At 40.9% G+C, this 20,050-nt stretch overlaps 1 protein-coding gene across 1 annotated transcript in view; it reads left to right on the plus strand.

The window, feature by feature from the left end:
* The window catches only part of ERP44 (endoplasmic reticulum protein 44), a 119,024-nt gene that overhangs the window by 66,254 nt on the left and 32,720 nt on the right, over nucleotides 1-20,050 (plus strand). The window contains exons 5-6 of the mRNA XM_065398531.1: nucleotides 16,076-16,260; nucleotides 16,799-16,914. Coding sequence (XP_065254603.1) covers nucleotides 16,076-16,260; nucleotides 16,799-16,914 — 301 coding nt within the window. The remainder of the gene's footprint in view (nucleotides 1-16,075; nucleotides 16,261-16,798; nucleotides 16,915-20,050) is intronic.

Raw genomic sequence — 20,050 nt, forward strand, 5'->3', positions numbered from 1 at the left:
TTTTTTTTTTTTTTTTTTTTCCTCAGACTGGACACCTTCCAGGCCTGGGCACAATTCTTTCCCCTGGTACAGCTCTTGTTCCAGCTCAGGTGGTAGCTAGGGGATTCTTCATGATGGCTCCCCCCCCCTTTTGTTCTGTTCCACCCCTTTATATATCTTTTGCATAAGGCGGGAATCCTTTGTTCCTCTCTGGGTTTCCACCCCCTCCTTCTCAATGGAAAGACACCAGGTTAAAGATGGATTCCAGTTCAGGTGACATGATCACATGTCACTGCAAGACTTCATTGCCCACTTGCCAGCACACACGTATACAGGAAGACTTACAGGTAAAACACAGCCATCTGCAGACAATGGTCCTCGTTAATGGGAGTCATCAAGATTCCAAACCATCATTAATGGCCCACACTTTGCATAATTACAATAGACCCTCAGAGTTATATTTCATATTTCTAGTTTCAGATACAAGAATGGTACATTTATACAAATAGGATGATCACACTCAGTAGATTATAAGCTTTGTAATGATACCTTACAAGAGACCTTTTGCATGAAGCATATTCCAGTTACATTATATTCACTCATTAGCATATTTTTTATAAAATTATATAGACTGCAACGTCACACACACGTTTTCAAATAATGGTTTAGTTTTAAAACCAAAGGATTATCGCCGAGTTCCATTAAAGTTCACCTAGCTGCCATTGCAACTTTTCACTCCCCCATCAAGGGGTTTTCAGTCTTCACCCACCCAGTCACTATAGGGTTTATCAAAAGCCTGTTCAACCTCTTCTCTTTTGTCAAGGAACCATCTCAACCATGGGGCCTCAACTTAGTCCTCCGTGTGTTGAAGAAATCCCCATTTGAGCCTATTGGTAAATGTTCCCTTCTTCAGCTGTCCTTTAAGACATTGTTCCTCATAACCATCACCTGACCAGGAAGGTAGGGAAGGGAAGCTTAGAGACTTGATGGCTGATATACCCACTGTACATGCTGTTCTATTGGGATAAAGTGATGATACTTCCAGACCCTTGCTTCCTACCTAAGGTTTCTTCAGAATTCCACATTGATCAGGAAATTCATCTGACAGTGTTTCATCCCAAGCCTAACTCTTTGAGGGAAGAAACGAGCCTCCATACGCTGGACATAAGAGGAGCCCTTGCCTTTTACCTAGACAGGACTAGACCCTTTAGGGTTTTGCCCAGGCATTTCATCTCAATTGCAAAATGAAGGAAAGGCCATCTGATTTCCACCCAAAGACTGTTCCACCCAAAGATGCAGGATGCATCTTAACCTGTTACAAAGCCTTGGGGGCTTGCTCCCCTCCAAGAGTGATTGCTCATTTTCCCCAGGGTTCAATCTACTCCATAGCCCCACTTAAAAACATACCAATCTCAGACATCTGCAGGGTGGCCATCTGGGCTTTGGTGCGCACGTTTTCCCAGCACTGCACACTCATACCTGCTTCCAGAGCTGACACAGCTTTTGGTTCTGTTGTTCTACAATCCATACTGAATCTGCCACCTCAGGATCCTCCACCGGAAATGAGTTACTGCTTGGGAATCTCCTGATTTGGAGCACCCGTAGCAACACTACTCAAAGAAGAGGGAAAGGTTACTTACCTTGTACAGTAACTGGACTTTGTGTGTCCCTGTGGGTACTCCACTTCCTGCCCTCCTTCCCCTCTGTCTCAGAGTCTTTTACTGGACTTTCATGCTTGGGAAGGACCAGGAGTAGCTGCGGCTCAGCCCCCTCCCTTTATACCTTTGTACTGCAGCACAAGGCTGTTTTGGGCACAGACACAGACCCACAGATACTGCTGACAAAATCACTGATCAGGAGTGCACAGGCATGCCCACGTCCTGATGTGGAGCACCCATAGGGACATACATCTTGAAGAACTTGTTACTGTACGAGCTAAGTAACCTCTCCTACTTTATCCACCACTGAAGTGCTGCCACTTCTTGAGTGGGATGCAACAGATGTTTAACATCCTACAGCTATCATGCACAAAGCTTAGTACAGGAAGAGATTAAAGTGCCTACAAATTGTAACTGTCAGGCAGAATAAAATTATTTAAATTTGAGTTTGGTCAGAACACTGATGTGGGGACATCCTTATGTAACTGTGATACAGAATTATTTGTGTCAGTATAAGTCTGTTCAGTATAAATGGTTCCTTGTTTGTACTAAAACCAGTTATAAACAAGCCAAGTAGATTTCTGATTTATGAAATTATCAGTTGTATTTGTGATTTATGAATGTACAGTTGTAAATAGGTAAACTTAGAGAGACAATGTGGGTGAGGTAATATCTTTTATTGGACCAACTTCTGTTGGTGAAAGACACAAGTTCTTAAGCTTATGCAGAGCTCTTCTTTGGGTCTTGGAAAGATACTTAGAGTGTCACAGCTAAGCTTAAAAGCATGTCTCTTTCACCGACAGAAGATAACCCAATGAAAGATATTACCTCACCCACCTTGTCTTATATCCTGGGATCAACACGGCTACCACACAATGCTTACTTTGAGAGATCCATGCAAAAATTTTGGAGCACAGCTGTTGCAGTCTATAGAAGGATCTTAACATTTTTGGAAAAGAACCTAAATAATTATCCTTCTGGGGGGGGGAATGCTAGGATAGCAGCAGTGGTTATATTTAAAAAGTAAACCCATCATTTCTCTTTTTTTCACTTGCAAAGAGAAGTTGTCATAAAGTATTTGAGGTCAAGCATATGCCAGCCATCTGCTGAGAAAAAGGTGGTATATGCATTGATGATCATTACACAGGTTCTGTAGTCCATGCAATCAAATGCTATAGTTATGCTCTGCATGCTGTATTTGGGGGAGAAAAGTGTTCTAAGAGATTTTTTTAAAATTAAACATAAAGGATTTTTTAACTAATAAAAATATTCAAACTTCAGATTCTAATCTATTTGCAGGTGTGCAGTGGCTATTCTGACTAACAGACCTTTTAAGTGAGTTACATTCTGAAAAGAACATTGTTTTAAAAAAGTTGTAAAAGTTGGCTATAATAGGTAGAGCACATTTAAAAAAATACCCGTTAAAGGAATAAATCTATTAAATCAGTACATTTTCCATCTGCCAAACTAAAATATTATACCAGTGTCTGCTAGTGCTGTTGTTAAATCTGTCAGCCTTTTAATTAAAAACTTATGTTTTCAAGCTTTACAACTCTATAATAAAAAAAAATTTGGTCTGGAAGATGGCCTACTGAATATAAGTCTTGGAACAATTGTTACATTTTGTGAGATCACATTTACTTTGTTCACAAATATGAACAATGAGTTTGAATCTGTGATTCCATCTCATGGATTATTCAGATTGCTGCCAGCTTTGGTAATGGAAAGGTAAGAGTTTGAGCCAGGAGATTAACTTGGTGATCTGCAATTACACCAAAGAGTGTGATCTCCTTCCACAATATTGCAGTAGTTCTCAGAGATATGTAGGTAAAGATAGAGGTTTGTCACAGTTAGAACTTGGGTTTTTAGGATGTACGTGAATGTAGAAGATTTCATCCAACAGTAGCAGGATTTAGTAATTTGGGAATTGGAATATCTTTTCTCCTGATTTCTTAGTGTGGTTTAGTCTTAATTTTTTTCCCTCCATTGCCCCGAGTCAGTAGGAGTGTTTGTTTTGTTTTAATATCGGGAGAAGAGGTGATACGTCTAGACTGACAAAAACAGTGTTATGACCTGGCAACATCAGTCAACACCAGCTGCTTCAGAGAATAATCTGTTATGATAGAGATGGCTTATCAATGACCACCCTGCTGTTTTCTGTCTCATAACTGCATCTGTATTTAATTACCCCTTCCCTAGAGGTGTATGTTCAGTGGTAGCTTCCAATCTTCTTAATTCAGTGATTTCTATCGCCCTAGATGTGCTAAGGTCTGGAGGGAATTGGTAATGTTCCAAATCTTAAAGGAAAAGGCTGAAAACATGAGTAATGCCTGCTGACCTAAGATACTTGAAAACTTGGTGGAGGAAACGATTTATGGAAAACTAAAGAGAAAAAGCATTGCAGAGCAGCTGTTAGGTGTTGTGAAGCACAAGCTGTGTGCTAGACTCACCTGACATTCTTTTACGATATGACGCTGATTGGATAAGAGAATGTAGTAGGCATATCTTATTTGGATTTTAATAGTGTTACGGTGGTACTGCACAGAAATTCATTGATGGCAGATAGATTCTGCACACCACAATGCAGTGGATAACAAATGATGTTTAGGAAAAATGGGCTTTCAGCAGTTTTACATGAGATTTAAGAAGATTAGTCAATGGGGGATTACCTCAGTTCAGTATTGAAACCATTATTATGGATAGTCATTAATGACACTGAGAAGAGTTTAACTTGTAGATGACAAAATATGTGATTAGGGAACATCAGTGGCAGAAATACATGTACAGATCTGGTTAATTTAGAATTCTGGACAAGAGTGACATGAGGTTTAATACAAAGCGTTAAGTAATGCTCCTGCAGAATAATATCTTTGAAGCAAAGATGTAAACTGAGAATATTTACCGCACCTTCAGGAAGAGAGATTTGATAGTGATGGTGATAAAGCCCGAATCATTCAGTGGGAGGTCATTCTGAAGAAAGCCAATTCTGCATTGGGATGTACTCTATGTATGTAGAGGAATCACTTGCAATACAAGAAAAGTTATAGTGCCACTCTGCAGTGAATTGTAAGATTAAATCGGGAGTCTGAAATATTCCAGTTCTACTACACACTGGTTAAAAAAAATTACACTGAAGCTGGAAAAGGTCCAAGTGATGGCAAGCAAAATTATGTAGGGACTTATAGTAGTGATTTAGGGAGGCAAGGTTCAGGAAATTTTAATGTAGCTTAAATAACCTTTATGGGAGGAAGAAGAATATTTGCACTGTACACTGATGGTAAGACAAGGAACAATGGGACTAACTTAATACACAACATTCTCGATCATGAAAATCTGCTGTTATGTGAGGCTTGGAAATGCTCGGGGGGTCTTTTGGGGCGGGGGGTGCTCTGCCTATTCAAAGACTTGGAAGCAAGTCTTGTTATTTGATGCACAAAGACAACCTGTTTCCTGAGACTGTCCACATACAATATTCTGAACTTGCTACTAGATACATTCGTGAGGAGTCTGAACACTACTTTGTTGAAAGTGCAAGTCTTTGCTCTTCTTCAAGTCTGGGAAATGTACTCAGAATGTCGCAGCTTAATACAAGGCTATGCTATTGTTTAGCATAACTAGTTAAAACATATTTCAAGGGACCATTCAAGGTGTAGTGGCCTGTTAACGCCTCTCCAGTGATAGAAGGGAAAGGGAAGGGGGAAGCTGTCAGGGTGGGGAGGGGGTTTCAGTGGGTTATAGATTGTTGTAATAAGCCATAAATCCAGTGCCTCTATACAGTCTGTGGTATTTTGGTGGCCCATTCCCTGGTGCGATGTAGTTCTCTGATGGAGTGTCTTTGGTGAAAGTTGGTCCAGTAAAAGATATTACCTCACCCACCTTGTGTCTCTAGTATCCTGGGCCTGACACGTCTACAACAACACTGCATAGTTTTAAGTGTGTTAAGGAGAATATCCTGGACTTTCTCCTCAGAGCATATTCTGTGGTATCTGAGTGCCTGGCTGTAGATAACAGATTTCTTGGTGTGTTTGAGGTGGTTCCTTGATCTGTGAAAGATGAGTGTGGTGATCTGGGATTCCTTATGTATAGTTGTTTATAGGATTGTCTACACTGGCAATGTTACAGCGCTGCTGCAGCAGCACTTTAACGTGGCTTGTGTAGTCGCGGCAGAGCGCTGAGAGAGAGCTCTCCCAGCGCTCTTAAAAAAACCCACCTCCACAAGGGGCGTAGCTACCAGCGCTGGGAGCATGGTTCCCAGTGCTGGTGCATTGTCTATACTGGCACTTTACAGCGCTGAAACTTGCTGCGTTCAAGGGGATGTTTTTTCACACCCCTGAGCGAGAAAGTTGCAGCACCGTAAAGTGCCAGTGTAGACAAGCCCAGACAGAGTTTAATGTATGGTGGTTGAAGTTGTGATGGAAATCTATGAGGGAGTTTCAGTTGTCTATACAGAAGATGAAAATACCATCGATGGCCATCATGTCAGTTTTAACATTACCAAATTTGGCCTTTTTCCATCAAGTGATTTACCTTCGGTGTTTTTGCAGAAAAGAGCTGGCTTCAGAAACACCTAACTTCTTTCCCAAGAAAAAATTGGTCTTTCACTTGTTGCTTCTTTTGTCCTAAACTCTCTTGCAGCTTGGAAAGGAGATTACATGTTTAGATATGTTTAGTGTGGTAAAGTACAATATTAACGTTTGAAGAATAGGTGTTGTGGCTAGAGAAGAAGAGAGAATTAAATCTGTCATGATTAGGAATTTAGAGTAAGTCAGTCATGATTTAGTGCAAAGGGGAATAGTTTACAATATAATATTTAATTGTCAATGCATTTCCATAGTTTTCTGCAGGACAGTATTGTGAATGACTTAGCTCTGGTTCTCTTCCTATGGTAATATGGTTAAGAAGCCTAATAGGATGAAGAATTGGGTATGTTCTGTTTTTCTGACCGTGGTTGTGCTGTTGGCTCTCTTTAAAACTCTTCAGGGAGTTTCAGATCAGTTTAATGCCAAAGCCTACTGTGTTCGTGGGTGTAGAATGTTCTACTACAGAAGTTGGTTAGGTCATACCTCAGCTCTGTCTTGACTTCGCCCTTACTTAATTAATCTGAAATGTGGTGGTAATCACAGAGATGCCCTCTCTTCGTCCTAAAATGGTTACGTTCCAGTTTGGTTGGGAAGTGGTTTTTCCTTTCTGTTGTCCTTGTATTTAAAAGGAGAGGTTGTGACAGGTATAAATGTGAGTACATACGACTAAAAAACACTGATATTTGGAAGCATGGTTTTTCTATTTGTATTTGCTAGAAAAATCTAGTAGTGTGCGTGGCCTCAAGAGGTTGGATAAGCGTACATCTCTCTAGGTTATGAAATTGGCCCTGTTTTAGTTATTTTTATGAGGATTGTGATGACCCCTTTGGCAATGAAGGCTGGAGAGTTTCTTCAAATCCTAGGCTGGGTAGTTATCTTAGCTATTTTATGTATGTTTATCATCATGTCACTAGCTAAAATGATCTAGCTGCTTCATCTGATCTCTCCTGTGATGTGAATGTTGCATTCAGCGATCTTGCATATTGCAAGGCTCTCTTCCCACCCCCGACATTTGAATATAGGTAGTGTGGGGAGGAGCTGTTTGAAGGGCAGGCAGAGTTGTGGTAGGTTACTGCATTGCAATTAGGGGGTAATTTAAGTTTTTTGTTAAGGGTGCCTAGAGCTATGGATAAGGTGCCTTTTTAGCACTTTAATAAATCTTGGTAATAACACCTTGATTTTTAAAGTCCTCTTCAAGAATGACATAAGAATATATTAAAAGCTTTACAACATCTTACCTGGTAACAATAGGTGCTGACTTTTATTTTTCCCTCGGGGTGCTCCATCCCTGCTCTGTCCTAAGGCCCCGCCCCTACTCTGCCCCCCTAGGACACGCTCTTGCTCCGCCTCGTCCCATCCCTGTTCTGCCCCCTCCCCCGAGCCCTCCGTTCTCCCCCAACCACCTCCTCCAGCCATCAAACAGCTGTGGCTGGTGGGTTCTCAGCACCCACTATTTTTTTTTCCATGGGTGCTTGAGCCCCGGAGCACCCACGGAGTTGGTGCTTATGCTGGTAACTTGGTTTCTCCAAATTCTCCTTTACCATCCAAAATGCTCTCCACATAGTCCCTGCTAGTGGAAACTGGTGGTTTTTGTTGATTATTAGTTAGTCATGACAATGCGCAGAGGCCCCAATCAAGATCAGGGTCCAATGAGCAAGGCAGTATACAAACACACGTGAAGTCATTGTCCCCATACAAAGAGTTTACAATAAACAGCTTGTTTTAGGAACAGGAAAGTGCTGTCTGGCTCAATATATCTGTGTGTGTTTGTCTGTATCTTAATCCTTTTTTTCTCAGAAACAAATCTAGTTATCTCTTGAATTCATTTATACTACGTGCTTCGTATGCGTGTTCCTTATTTATTCAGTTTCCAAATTTTTAAATTTTAAACCTCTTATCAGTAGAAAAATGTATTTCCGTTGACTTAATCACTTTCATACCTTTTAATACTTGTTAGTCACTTTTTATTCCTGTTTATAATTGCTTTAAAATGTTTCTGCATCAAAACTACTGGTTCACTGTTTTCAGTATAAAACTCCTGCTGTAACTTGTCTTCTACTTTATTCTTATTACTCCACTAAGAGATGGCTCACTTTCCACATAAAAATAGATCCCGTGATAAAGTATATCCAGAGGTAAATGTCATTAATTCTCATATTTCAGAGTTGACTATTTCTAGTGAAGGTATGGGCTGACCATAATATCAGTAGAGACCTGCTGGCATGAATCTAATGTACATTTAGCTACCTTCTTTATTGCTTTCATCTGCTACTTTCCAGGTTTCATACCATTCCCTTTTCTCTCTTACTTGCTTTCTTTTCTCATCTTCTCTCTTCTTTGCTTACCTCCCAATCTCTACCCCCATTATTAAACCCCCTTTCCCTCCATTCCACTCCAAACTGTACTTTAAATTTGTAATTCATAATGAATTTTAATGTCTTATTAGTTACATATCTGGTTAAAAACTAAATCAGGGTAGAAAGCCACATGTTATCAAGCATTAATAAACTACCTCATTAGACTTATCTAAAAAGACAAAACAAATGTTCCTAACATAACTTGCTTCCATTGAGATTATGCATTACATATGAGTCTGCACAAACTTTCCAAGTTTGGCAGAAAGTAAATTTGGTTACATGTGTACACATTAGTGAAGATTCAAATAGCTATAATTACAATTTTAAGAGGATATGGCATTCTCAATGTAATAGGTGGTATCAAACTGTTCGGGAGCCAAGAAATAAATATTAGTTCAACTGTTAACTGTTCAGGGTTTTCCAACCTCTAACTCTACAGAAGATCGCCCTAAGGCATACCAGGGTTCTGTTCCTTGTGAAAGGAAGACTGAGGCATAGTGAGAATCACTAGTTCCACATATCTCTTCAGGGATGAGGGTTCTTCACGCTCAGGGTTGATCCAAGATTTTGGAATGAACTCCCACAAAAACAAAGGACAGCAGGAAATAAGGACAGTCACAAACCTCCCCTCCTTCTGCTCCAAGAGCAATGTGCATTTCTTCAGTCATGCCTTCTGTAACTTAAACACACAGCAACATGTACATTTTAAAAAAAACCACGAAACAGTGCCAAAATAAAAGACTATATGCACAGTTATCCCCTTGGGGAAAGGAAGGCAGAGAACAAACCCCACACATTAGATGTTTATCATCACTTAATGCACTATTGGAAGGCACTCTTAAGTGTTGGTGATTCCAATGGCTCTTCTCCAGCATAGCTGGACTAACGTTATTTTCAGTTCTCCGTATTTGTTCCATGAAATAATGTTACTCCAGCTATGTTGGAGTATAGCCATTTGCAAATGGTTTTACATTATAATCAAGTTTTGGAATTTCATAATGTAGAGAAATATATTTGTAGACTTAAAATAGAAAAACTGCAATTTTTACAACTAATCACTTTAAATTTGCTGTCACTTTCCTAGATAAGTTTGTGTCTCAATTCTCAGTTTTTCTCCAGTGAAAAGTTAATGCCATTCACCATACAAAAATTTGAGGAAGTGCTATTAAAACCAGCAAAGCAGAAATTTTAATACAAAAATAACAAAGAAAATAAGCATGAATTAATTAATTAGCAACTAATTAATAAATTAGATTGTAGTAGTGAAATAGGTATCAGAGAGAATTTTTGAATTTTTCTATATCTGAGAAGTCTGCTACTTTGGGTAGGTCTACACTTACCCGGTAGTTCGGCGGCGAGCGATCGAACTTCTGGGTTCGACTTATCGCGTCTTGTCTGGACGCGATAAGTCGAACCCGGAAGTGCTCGCCGTCGACTGCGGTACTCCTGCTTGGCGAGAGGAGTACCGCGGAGTCAACGGGGGAGCCTGCCTGCCGCGTGTGGACTGAGGTAAGTTCGAACTAAGGTACTTCGAACTTCAGCTACGTTATTCATGTAGCTGAAGTTGCGTACCTTAGTTCGAATTGGGGGGTTAGTGTAGACCTGCCCTTTGTTTCTGTGCCCATGCTTTGCTCTAAAAATGGCCTCCAATGGCCTACAAAGGCTCCTGCCCATGGTGAATTGAGATTCCAGTTTTATTTGCTTAAATTAGAAAGCTTTATTATAGCTCAGTATGAAAGGTTTTCACTTATTGTACATGTACTCTTTTTGTAGGATTTAAGTCCCCATTCCTGCATCAGGGTTCTTTGGCACACATCTGATTGACTTTAGTGGGACTAGATATGGATGCAGGGATCAGAATGTAGGATCAGAGCAACAGCTCTGCTATAGTTAAGATTAAGAATAGATTTATGTTTAAAGGCCGACAGTTCAAAATGCTCTCCAATCTGTAGAGGTAATGAGATTGTCATGAAATTTGGTGTGCATCATGAGGGTGGGAAGTACAGTCAGTGGTCCAAATTTGGAGCCATTTGACCAAGGGATTCCCAAGACACAGTCCTGGCGGGGTTGGGGCGGGAAGCTTTTCTTAAAATTTATATATTCTGGCAACGTTTTTTTGCTCACACAGAGAGATTGAACTAGGGCTCAGATCAATGCACCAACGGCTCAAACACTGGAGGGTTACCCCAACAGAGTGCATGGCACCCACCAACCCATGGGGGGAAATCAAATTAGAATGTTTTTAGAAAAAGAGCTTGCTTTTCCAGTTAGGTATGCTAAAGCTTGCATGCCTATCCACGCTCTAAATGTATTACACTGCACGTGTGCTGAGAGAGAGGCTATATATCTAGAAAACCACATCAACATCACAAGATCTGTTTGGCTCTGAGGATCTGAGCACCATGCCAGGATGTGAGTTCAAATCCAAACTATGTCAGAAATCTGAAGTGTTTAAAAAAAAAAAAATGTAGGCATACTGTTCCAGACTGCCTCTGGTTATTTTTTATTATGGTAGTTTTTCAAAGAAGCAAGTATGAATGCAGCCAGAACTGCATTGGGGTGAGAAGATCTAAGAATGTTGGAGAATTTTTTCTAAATACATGGTGGCTTGTTGAGGAGAGGAAAGAATTAAAGAACAAAATTCAACAAGAATGAGGCAGCAGTAAATGAGCTATTCTGAAGTATATGCGGACAAAGGCAGGGAAGTTAAAAGATCAGCCAGAAGAGATAAGAGAGAATGAATGGAAAACGAAGCAAGGGAAGCTGAGAAGGTGTACAAGAGAGAGGATTCTAAAAAGCTTTTTCTGGTATCCAAACAACTGACATCACAATTCTCAAACCATTGAGGCATTTTAAATGCTCAAGATGGTACGATTTTAACCACAGAGGATAGAATATTCCCAGGCTGTGCTCCACCACCAGAACCACTAACACGATTGAGAGATGTGAAGAAATAGTGGATTTACTTATATCACTAGGAATAATCACCATTGAGGAAGTAACTAAGGCAATAAACCAACTGAAGAGTGGTAAAGCACTAGACTATGCTAAGATAGATGCTGAAATGTTAAAAGCTGGAAAGGAAGTGAGGGTGAAGTGCATGTGCAGGTTGTACAGATTGGTTTGGGAAAAGGAGATCTGTCCTAAAGATTGAAGAAGAAAACCCTCCAAAAAGGGGGACCAGTTTATTTGTGATAACTGGCGATGGATGCCCCCCCCATCTGTACCTGGAATAGTGTGGTGCATTATAATTTTGAATAGAATGAAAACTGCTGTTAACAAAGTACTCAGGCAAGAACAGGCTGGATTTCAATCCAGCAGGTTATGTTCAGATCAGATTTTTGCCTTGAGAAGACTTATTGAGAGAGGCTTAGAATACTAGCAGAAGACTGTTTTTAACTTGGTTGATTTTATGAAAGCATTTGATAGTGGCGTCAGAGAAGCCTTCTGGAAGATTGTGGGACACTATGAAATTCTAGCAAAGATTGTTAATTTGATAAAAGCTTTTATGATTAGCCTGCATTCTGCATCAGGACAGAGAATGGAAACACAAAATGGTTTAAAATAATGCAAGGTTGTGTCCCATCCCCACTTCTTTTCTGTGGTGTCATAGATTTTGTGATAAGAGTGACAGCTGTTGTCAAGGCCACTGGTATTGGTTGGGCAAGTGATAAGCTGCAAGATATAGATTTTGTAGATGGTATAGTCGAACTGGATACCAACTTGGATAGAATGAAAAGACTCTTTATGAGCATAAAAGCAGATCTGAGGATCACTGCTGACTGAACCCTGGGGTGTCTGAGCCCACTCCGCATCCTTGCCCCTCCTCATGTGACCCAGGTTGGGGGGGGGTTGCCTTTTTGGAGGTGCCTGAGCCCCACTCCCTACATCCTCATGTGATCCAGGATCTGCGGAAGCCCTGCCCCTCTGGTTGGGGAGCTTAGAAAAGACATGCTTTGAGCATGCACACTTCCGAGACTAGGGTGAGGATTGGAACTGAGAACGGGTATACTTGACAGATATCAAAAACTCTCCACCACTGGGGAGAGGGCTGGGGAACACCACTGACATGAATAGAGCTGTTCACACTGTCACAGAGCCACTGCTTCAGGCTGTATTTATCTCCATCAGGTATTCTTTCAGCTGATAGAGCACCCAGGGGAAAAAAACAGCATTTCATGAAATTCATAGATTCTAGCAACTTTGAAGCTTGAAACCTACCCTGGGCAGAAATCTGAGAAGAAACTGTAAACATTTGGGAAAAAATCTGCTTCTATCAAGTTGTGTGGGGGTGGGGGTGTGTGTGTGTTTAAGAAACTTAATCTGAGTACAGCAGAATATTCAGAAGGTGCTGAAACTATTTTTTAAAATAAAATTAATTACAGATGTGACTGCTTATTGGAAGAGGATGGGTGATTAGGGGTGCAAGACTAAGTGGTACTAAGTGACGAGGGGTATCACAGTTCAGGGCAACTGAACCTGTATTCCCCCTGCTGTAGCCCCTCGAGGACACCCTATCTAGTTTCCCGCTCCTCAGCTATCACCTTTCCTGGGCAAAGACTTGCATCTCTCTCTCTCCTGAAGGGTTTTTTCCCCCTAGGGCTTCATGGCCTATACTATGCTATCCCTAGCCAATGTCTGCACTTTGCTTTCTCTTCAAAGGCTATGAACAGCAGTAAATGATAGCAGATAAGTTACCACACAGCTCTTCCTAAGCAGGTACATTTATTTTGAGATGAAAGCATTACAGAGAAAACGTATTCAAAACAATAAAAGAACCTACACACCTGCTAATAATCTTACAAGAGATCTCTTCTCCCCCCCCACAACTCCAGTAAGGGATCTGGTAAAAGTCAGTCCTTCAGACCCCACAACGGGATTTTTCTGTGGTTACAAGTTTGTCAGCCTTAGTTCAGAACATGCACAACCATGAATAGTTCAGTCTTTCCTTTACACAGCTTGGGCCTTTGATCTTCAGGTTCTGGGAACAGGTAATCAGCAGACAGTGGTCCTTTCCTCAGGGTGTAGCTTCAAAAGGCTGAGTTTTTTGCATAACCAGAGGTGGGAAATTTGTATTCAATTCCTGCTAGTGATTGACGAGGCAAACACTTGATACTGTTTGCCCCAAAAGTCCATTCTTGTCTGGCCAATTTGGTATAGTCCTTTGAAGTTCATGAGATTTCCCAGGGTTAACATCCCATTTCCCCTCTAGAGAAGTTGCATACAACCCAGGACTGCAATAATACATAACCTTTATATTTAATACAATGGACTCCAAAGATGCTTAGTTATATACGTTTTATTTTTTTCAAGGATATTTCAGGAAATTGCCACATCTGTGACAAACGGTTTGGGTCTGCAGTGAGGGATGAAGGTATTATGCAGAGGGGGGAAAATGGGAAAAGGTAGTAGAAGAAGGAAGAGGGGTTAGGGGGCTCTGGTAAAGGGGTGTGGGTAGATATTAGGGGGAGGGAAGAAACAGGAGGAGTTGGTGAACTGAGGGATAGCACAGGAAGTTGAGGAGGGGCACCTGTCAGCCCTGAATTCTCCTCTTCTGTGTGTGGTTTGGGATCCGGGAGACTCTGCTTCTCTTAAGGTTTCTGAGCCCCTCTCCTTCCCCCTTCATGTGAGCTGGGGTCTGGGATTGAGGGAATGAAGGTAACACAAATGTAAACATTTGAAATCCAGGAAAAAAAACAGTTAATTTTCACCTCAATCACCTCAGTTTTCCATCTGTAAAATGGGCCTAATGTAAAATTCTTTAAGATCTACTGAGGAAAAGCATTATATAAAAGCTATGTCTTTTGATTATTACCTAGTTACAGTAGCATTTTGACTGTAAACCTAGATGAGAACTACAACTGTCCAAATGACCACTAACTCCTACCAATAAACATTTCTCTTTCTGTTTAAAAATCTAGAACATTAAATGGCAAAAAGCTTTAACTCAGAGTTAAGGTTACCTGGTGGTAACTTGTACCATTCCAGAATGTTGAGTTCAGCAAAACTTCTGAAAACCAGGAAAGACAGAGATAAGGTAAACAGCCACATAACCTTAATTCTCTGCCCTTTTTGAGTGATACACAACACGCCCATAACGCACATATTCCCACTCTGCCTTTTCACTCTAATGGACTAGTGCTACCTATACTAGCCCTACGCTCAAGCACTGAGCATACTCCCCCAACAAAATAGCACATCTGTAAAAATTAGCAGCCATTTCATGTCCTTTTACAACCCTTTCACACTTGCACACAGGATACCGTGTATACCTATACTTCCCCCTGCCTATCATTAAATCCACAGATTGCTCTCATATCTCACCTCACTACTGGTAGTACCCATGGTAAGCAGACCCTAGTGCTGTGCTACCAACGCAACCTACACAATTTTGTATTGAATTGTTGCAGACTGGAACCTCCAGATATACATGTACCTCTCTCCTTTGATAACATACATGGGAGGGGGGACTCAGATCCAGATCTCCTCATATCACAATTGCAGCTCTTTCAAGCTGCTTCAACTTAGTCCTCCACCATTCAATACAACTGCATCTTACTCAGTGAATGGAGCTGGAATACATGCAGGTAATTCCCGGTGGCCGTTGCCACCTCCGTGGGAAAGAGTTATGGTTATGTATTTCCTGGTTTTCAGAAGTTTGAGTTTTGTGGAACCTGACGTTGTGGAAGGGCACAAGCTATCGCTGGACAACCTTAACTCTGAGTTAACAAAGATTTTTGTCATTTAATGGTAAGTAAATAAGTGATGAGACTGTTGCAGCATATTTTTGTCATACTTGGCAGATAGAAAATTTTTAATTTATTTTCTAAATGTATTTGTGTATAGCTTCAAATGCTGTAACCTTCTACAAGTACACAAATTAATACCATCTCCATGTGGTGCCCACCGCGCTGTGTACTTTCTAATACCATTGTATGAAGATTTATGAAAACATGAAATCTTAGTATGTACTGAGTTAGTGTATATCCTTGGCTCTAGCTATGAGGAAGCTTTAGTCATTGCATTATTTAGGTCTTGATCTTGTTTACATCTTATTGAACTTGCTTCTCACAGGGATTAGACTCCGTTACTTGGCAAGTTTTTAAATTTTATTTGTTTATTATTGCTTGTTATGCCCTGTTTTAATATGAATTCAATTTTCTTTTAAAAAGCCCTCCACGATGTTCACATGAAGGGTGCTAAATAAGTGTAAGTGACTGATTGAATCTAGTTTTAGAATTATGCCAGATTTTGGTCATTATGATTTCGTATGGTCATCAACATATGCAAGAAATTGCATTTCTTGAATATAAATACCATAGCTACTCTCCATTTCTCTTTTCTGCAGTGCTTTTCATTTTGCTCTTGTTTAAGATGGGGAAGCAGGACTGTTGGTCCAACACCCCTGTCTTTGTTAGTGTTTGTGCGTGTGCATAAGGATTAATAAACGGTACATTTCCATATCTATAGCATTATTTTTTTCTGTTAATTTCTTTATTAGCGGACATAGCTCAAAGATACAGGATAAGCAAATATCCAACCCTAAAACTGTTCCGGAATGGGATGATGATGAAGAGAGAGTATAGGGGTCAGAGGTCGGTGACAGCAATAGCAGATTATATCAGGCAACAGAAAAGCAATCCTATTCGAGAAGTTAATGACTTGGAAGAAATTAAGTCTCTTGACGTAAGTCTCTTGATTGGTGTTCTGTGAAATATGTGGATTTTAGAGTTTTGTATTTTGAGACAAAGTGAATCATGTGTTTAATTTGGAGTATGTATATATTTCTTGATTTTTACCATTCAAAAGAATTATTTTATTGGCTTTCATATTCGCAGTGAAAAACAGATGATTATTTCTAGTATTTCTAATTATTGGAATTAACTTTTACTTTTTTTAATTGCATGGATTTTGTTAAAATTTTATCTACCTCATTGGAATTTTTTTCATTTATGTGTCAATTTGAAAACAGGAAAAGAAGCATTTTACATTCCTTCGCTGAAAGAGTATTTAGTAACATTTCTAGTCTAAATTTTTAAAACCTGCATTTTTGTATGGTCACACCTCATTTGGGGACAGATGGACAACAGCTGTTGCCCATGTCTCTGATTGTGGGATAAATGAAAAGCATTTCTGGGTTTAACATGTTTTTTGGGGAATAATAATAGCCTTTGGTGACTGAAATTTAAAAAAAAAAGTCATAAGTACATGCTTTGTTTTACAGCGCAGTAAAAGAAATATCATTGGATATTTCGAGCAAAAGGACGCCAACAACTATAAAACTTTTGAAAGAGTAGCAAATATTTTGCACGATGATTGTGTCTTCCTTTCTGCATTTGGGTAAGTTTTTACATGTATCGGCTGTGTGACTGATACTGAAGTCTTTACACTAACAAATTACAGTGAGTCCTGCTTAATAGAAAGATTTTTTGGTAAAGAACTAAAAGATGATTGGATTGGAGTCTAAAAGCAAATCCTTGTACTGAGATCAACCTAGAAGACTAAACAAAAACCTCATCTATCCAGATAGTTCTTCGTATCTTTAGTTTTTGTAGTGAAATCTTGTTTTGTTGGCATTATGCCTCCTCTTTACTGTTCCTGCAATAGTCAGTTTGGCATTTTTCTCTGCACAGAAAGTAATAGGGAGTCCATTAGCAATATCAGAAATTTAAATTTTAAAAATGCTGATGTGTAGAATGTTTTGTAGCAATCTGAATATTTTTTGTAACTTTCACATTCATTTAATCAATACTTTGTAAGGCTTTCTCATAAATACTCTTTGTTTTCTTAAAATTCCATTGCTCTTCATAATAATTGCTGTTTGAGAGTAAGAGAATTCAGTAGCTAGTTACATCTGTGCTAATGAAAACATAGCTGCTTAAAATCTTTTCACCTGTAAATTCCACCATTAGCTGCAAAATTCCAAAATCCCAGGCTTCGGGGACCATCAGACATAAAATTCTCCAGTGGCCTTGAAATTCTTTATCCATCTTAATACGCTTGTTTGCAGCTACAAATGAAAATACACAAGGTGCAGGCCAAAATCTTTCATATAGTCATATTGTTGAATTTTTACCTATGAAATAGTAACACATGTCTTCCCCCAACCCCAGGTCAGTATAAAATGAAGACAACCTAACTTCACAATTGCAGGACTTTCTATAGTTATTTTTTTAATATATTGTGGTAGCACCTAGAGGCCCCGATTGGGGACCCCATTGTCAAGTGACACACACACACACACGTCGCACTAGAAAATACTGCAACCCTCTGCCTTTAGTCCCCACACTGGGCTGGGCTTCAGCCCCGCTCGGAGCATCTGGCTCCGGACTTCAGCCCCCTGCTGACGTCAGAGCTCCCAGTTGGGGCTTTCTGCCCTGGCGACCCCATCAAAATGGAGTTGCAACCCACATTTTGAGAACCACTGATTTATATGAAAAGGTCCCTACCCTGAAGAGCTTAGTATAAAAATCAGACCATTTTTATGGCTCGCCAACCTTAAAAAAAAAAATGCATCAAATTCGGTTTTGTTTGGCAATGTTATATTATGTGATCTATAGCACCAATGCTAGACATCCCTCCACTTATTCATGCCTTAAACTACTGCCATATTTTGCATCAGATGTGGTTGCATGTTGTTAGTGAATGAAGATTCCACTGTACAGAAGTTTCTTAAAATGCCTAGGAACAATTTGGGGTGCCAATGAATCACCATAACACCCATTCCTACCTCAGCCCAAGTGCAGCGTTTGTTTTTGAGGGGTGAGGGTTCTCTTTGTTGAGGTGCTGCCTTTGGCCAGAATCTCATGTTATTCCTAACAGCAATGTGCAATCCTGAATAAAGGCCTTGTCTACACTACACAGTTTTGTCAACAAGTCAGCTTTCATTGACAAAACAGTGGAGGTATACACGCTACAATCCTGGTTTAACTCTCCTGCTACTCCGACAAAATAAAACCACCTCAACGAGAGGCATACAGCTTTTTGTGACAAAGTTAGATCAGCGCAGTGTCAGCGTACTCACTGTGCTTGCTTATGTTACCCTAACTGGCCTCCAGGAGGTGTCTCACAATGCCCATCGTGACCTCTCTGGTCAGCAGTTTGAACTCCGCTGCCCTGAAGGTACACAGGTATGTGCCCCTCCCACATTTAAAGGCCTGGGAATTTTTGAAATTCCTCTTCCTGTTTTCTCGGCATGGACAGTTCACACAGCATCTTCGCAGCTGACCATGCCAGCTTTCCTCAGTAGACACACTCCCTAGTGGAGCACACTAGAGCTGTTGGCCCTGCTGGGTCTGTGGAAAGAGGAAGCTGTGCAGTTGCAGCTTCGCGCTAGCTGTAGGAACTTTGATACCTACAGGCAGATTGCTAGTGAGCTGCAGGAGAAGGGGCACAAGAGGGACATGCAGCAGTGCTGTGCTAAGATCAAGAAGCTGAGGCAGGCATACCAGAAGGCCAGGGAGGCCAACCATTGTTCTGGTGTAGTGCTGAAGACATGCTACTTCTAGAAGGAGCTGCATGCCATCCTCGGTGGCGACCACACCTCCACCACCACGAGCCCCATGAATACTTCGGGGAACTGGAGGCAGCGACCAGTCAGGTCAACCTCAAGGACGAAGTGGTAGACAAAGAAGCTGAGTTGGAGAAGGATGTGGAATACACCACAGTGTCATCTGGTGGCGTGGCGAGTCAGGACCTCTTTTCCACTCCAGAGGGATCTAGACAGTCCCAGCACTCCAGCTCTGGCATGCCTGAAGAAGGGGAGGCAAGCTCTGGTAAGCACGCATTGTGGTTTTATACTGCATGGTGAGAGGAGATTGAGCTCTCATGTGCTTTATGTGGGAGGCATAAGGAACAGAAATTAACAAATGAGCCTATGCAGCTGTGCAGTGGGAGGCCTGGCGGAAAAGTTTGGTAATGTACACCAGGATGTCCTGCGAATTCTCCATAGAGATCTCTAGAAAACTTTCCTGTAGGTATTCTGCAATCCTCTGACAAAGGTTCCTTGGCAGAGTTGCCTTGTTGCTGCGCGAACTGGAAATTATTTCAGCAGGGACCAGAGCAGCACACAGGTGAGCAGCATACGGACCCGGTCTGAAGCCGCACACATGCAGGAGATGCACCCTTTGCATCCTGGGTTACCCTCAGGAGTGAGATAGGTTCAATTACCCCCGCCTGTGGCAAAAGGTGCCAATATTCAGAATACCCTCCCTAAGCGTGTGTAGTGACCCTCTTCACAAATCACCCAGACCCTTTGTCCCTTCTTGCCCACTCCCCTCCAGAACCCACTACCCTCCACCCCTCAGCTGACCTCACCATTTTTCGGACTCTTGCCGAACTGTGTGCTAGCAAAGGGACAGCGAGAAATAAGCATGTGTAACTTTTATGATTCATGGCTGTAAGTGAACTCACAATACTGTCTCTTTCATTGTTTCTTTGGCTTCTGCAGATGTGCCCTTGAGGACCCACTCCTCCG

Source organism: Emys orbicularis, chromosome 2, assembly GCF_028017835.1.
Source record: "Emys orbicularis isolate rEmyOrb1 chromosome 2, rEmyOrb1.hap1, whole genome shotgun sequence".
Lineage (NCBI taxonomy): Eukaryota > Metazoa > Chordata > Testudines > Emydidae > Emys > Emys orbicularis.